This window comes from Chionomys nivalis, chromosome 1 (genome assembly GCF_950005125.1).
Source record: "Chionomys nivalis chromosome 1, mChiNiv1.1, whole genome shotgun sequence".
Classification (NCBI taxonomy): Eukaryota; Metazoa; Chordata; class Mammalia; order Rodentia; family Cricetidae; genus Chionomys; species Chionomys nivalis.
Window position 1 is genome coordinate 18,865,209 of NC_080086.1, and position 1,948 is coordinate 18,867,156.

The 1,948-nt window shown below is 36.6% G+C and overlaps 1 protein-coding gene across 1 annotated transcript; it reads left to right on the forward strand.

Moving 5' to 3' along the window:
* Nucleotides 1-231: 231 nt before the first annotated feature.
* On the forward strand, nucleotides 232-1,158 carry LOC130884857 (taste receptor type 2 member 104-like). Its single transcript, XM_057786116.1, has one exon. The coding sequence runs from the start codon at nucleotides 232-234 to the stop codon at nucleotides 1,156-1,158; it is 927 nt and encodes a 308-aa protein (XP_057642099.1).
* The last annotated feature ends 790 nt before the right edge of the window (nucleotides 1,159-1,948 follow it).

Below are 1,948 nucleotides of genomic sequence, written 5' to 3' on the forward strand. Positions count from 1 at the left end.
TTACTAACAAATTTTAAGAAGGCAGTAAGGCTTCTGACATTCCATGGACTCAATAAGTACTAAAGAAGCAATCACAAGGAAATCTGTGGAGATGTTTTTCATTAAAACCATAGGTGCCATTCCTAGGCATTTCTATGCCTTCATTAAATAAAGAAGAGAAAATCACTCCTCCATCAAGCAGGCAATCTATGAAACATTCTGCAGCAGGAGCATTTTTGGTGATCTGCAGAGATGCTGGGTGAAGCAGAAGGCATGCTTCTTTTTGTTGCCACTAGTGAGGCGGTGTTGGGAGTTTTAGGGAACATATTCATTGCACTTGTGAACTGCACAGAGTATTCCAAGAACAAGAAGCTCTCTAAGATTGGCTTCATTCTCACTGGCTTGGCAACTTCCAGGATTTGTCTCATATGGATAATAACTTTTGACACATATACAAAGTTATTCTCTATACATACACTTACCTATTTCAACCTTTATGAATGCATCAATTACCTATGGATAATTATGAATCACCTGAGTGTCTGGTTTGCCTCCAGCCTCAGCATCTTCTATTTCCTGAAGATAGCAAAATTTTCTCACTATATATTTATCTGGCTGAAGAGGAGAAATGACAATGTTTTTACTTTTCTGATAGGATGCCTGTTTGTCTCATTGTTTATTGCTATTGCACAATTTGTGAAGATGGTTAATGATATCAAAATGCAATACAGAAACATCTCCATGTATGTTCACCTAGAGGAAAATGAATTACTTATTAACCATGTCTATTTTCAATTTGGAATCCTTTTCTTCTTTATGATAGCTGTCATTGCAAGTCTCCTGTTAATAATTTCTCTTTGGAGACACAACAAGCTGATGAAATTAAATGGCTCAGGATTTCGAGACCTCAACACAGAAGCTCATATGAAAGCCATGAAAGTTTTAATTTCTTTTATCATTCTCCTTATCTTGTATTTTGTAGGTTTGGTCTTAGAAGTATTGTGCTTTATTTGGCAAGAAGGCAAACTACTAATAATTTTTGGTGTGATAATTATACTCATGTATCCATGCTGCCATTCTTTTATTCTAATTCTAGCAAACAACCAGCTGAAGAAAGTCTCTTTGAAGTTACTGAAGCAATTAAAGTGCTATGACAAAGAAGAACTCTGGGACACATAACAGTGCGGCATGAAAATGAATGCCTTGTTTTAATCTGGTGAGAATATCTTTGAAGACTTTTTTCACATGCACTAGTCCTTATAATAGTTTTTAGTTGAAACATCAAACACTAAAATATTCTGAAATTGTTTTAACTATATCTTGGAGCTCTTTCTCTGCAGCAGGATTTTTTAACTTCACATGCAAGTTTTGCTGCTCAGTCAGCCTCCTGATGCTGTAGCTTCTTTATTCAAATTTGCCAGTTAAGAAATATTAGCCTACAGGCCCTTATGTGTAAAGACTTCTGTGATGGTTGTCAAGTTGAAAATATCTGAAATTAACAACAATTTAGAATTAGAGGACAGACTTGTGATCTGTTACTTGAGACTGGAAGACAACAGACTTTGATCTGGATCTTGAGGTGAGAATGACACACACCTTTATCTAGGATACACTTTCTTTTAGAAGTATACATAAGGACAAAAGAAGAAAGAAGGGTTCATTCTTTGCCTGATTACCTCGCCTTATCAGCATATTCATTCTTTCACTGGCACTGGAACCTATTTCTTCTGAATTCCAACATATACAGACTAGATGAGACACCCAGCCTTGTGAGACTAAGCAACTACTAAATTCTTGACCTTTCCATTCATAGCTAGACATTGTTGGACTCCAGTCTGTATGTCACTCTGATGGAGGAAGGTCATTGGTTAAATAATAAAGAAACTGCCTAGGCCCATTTGATAGGCCAACCCTTAGGTGGGTGGAATAAACAGAACAAAATGCTGGAAAAAAGAAGCCGAGTCAGTGG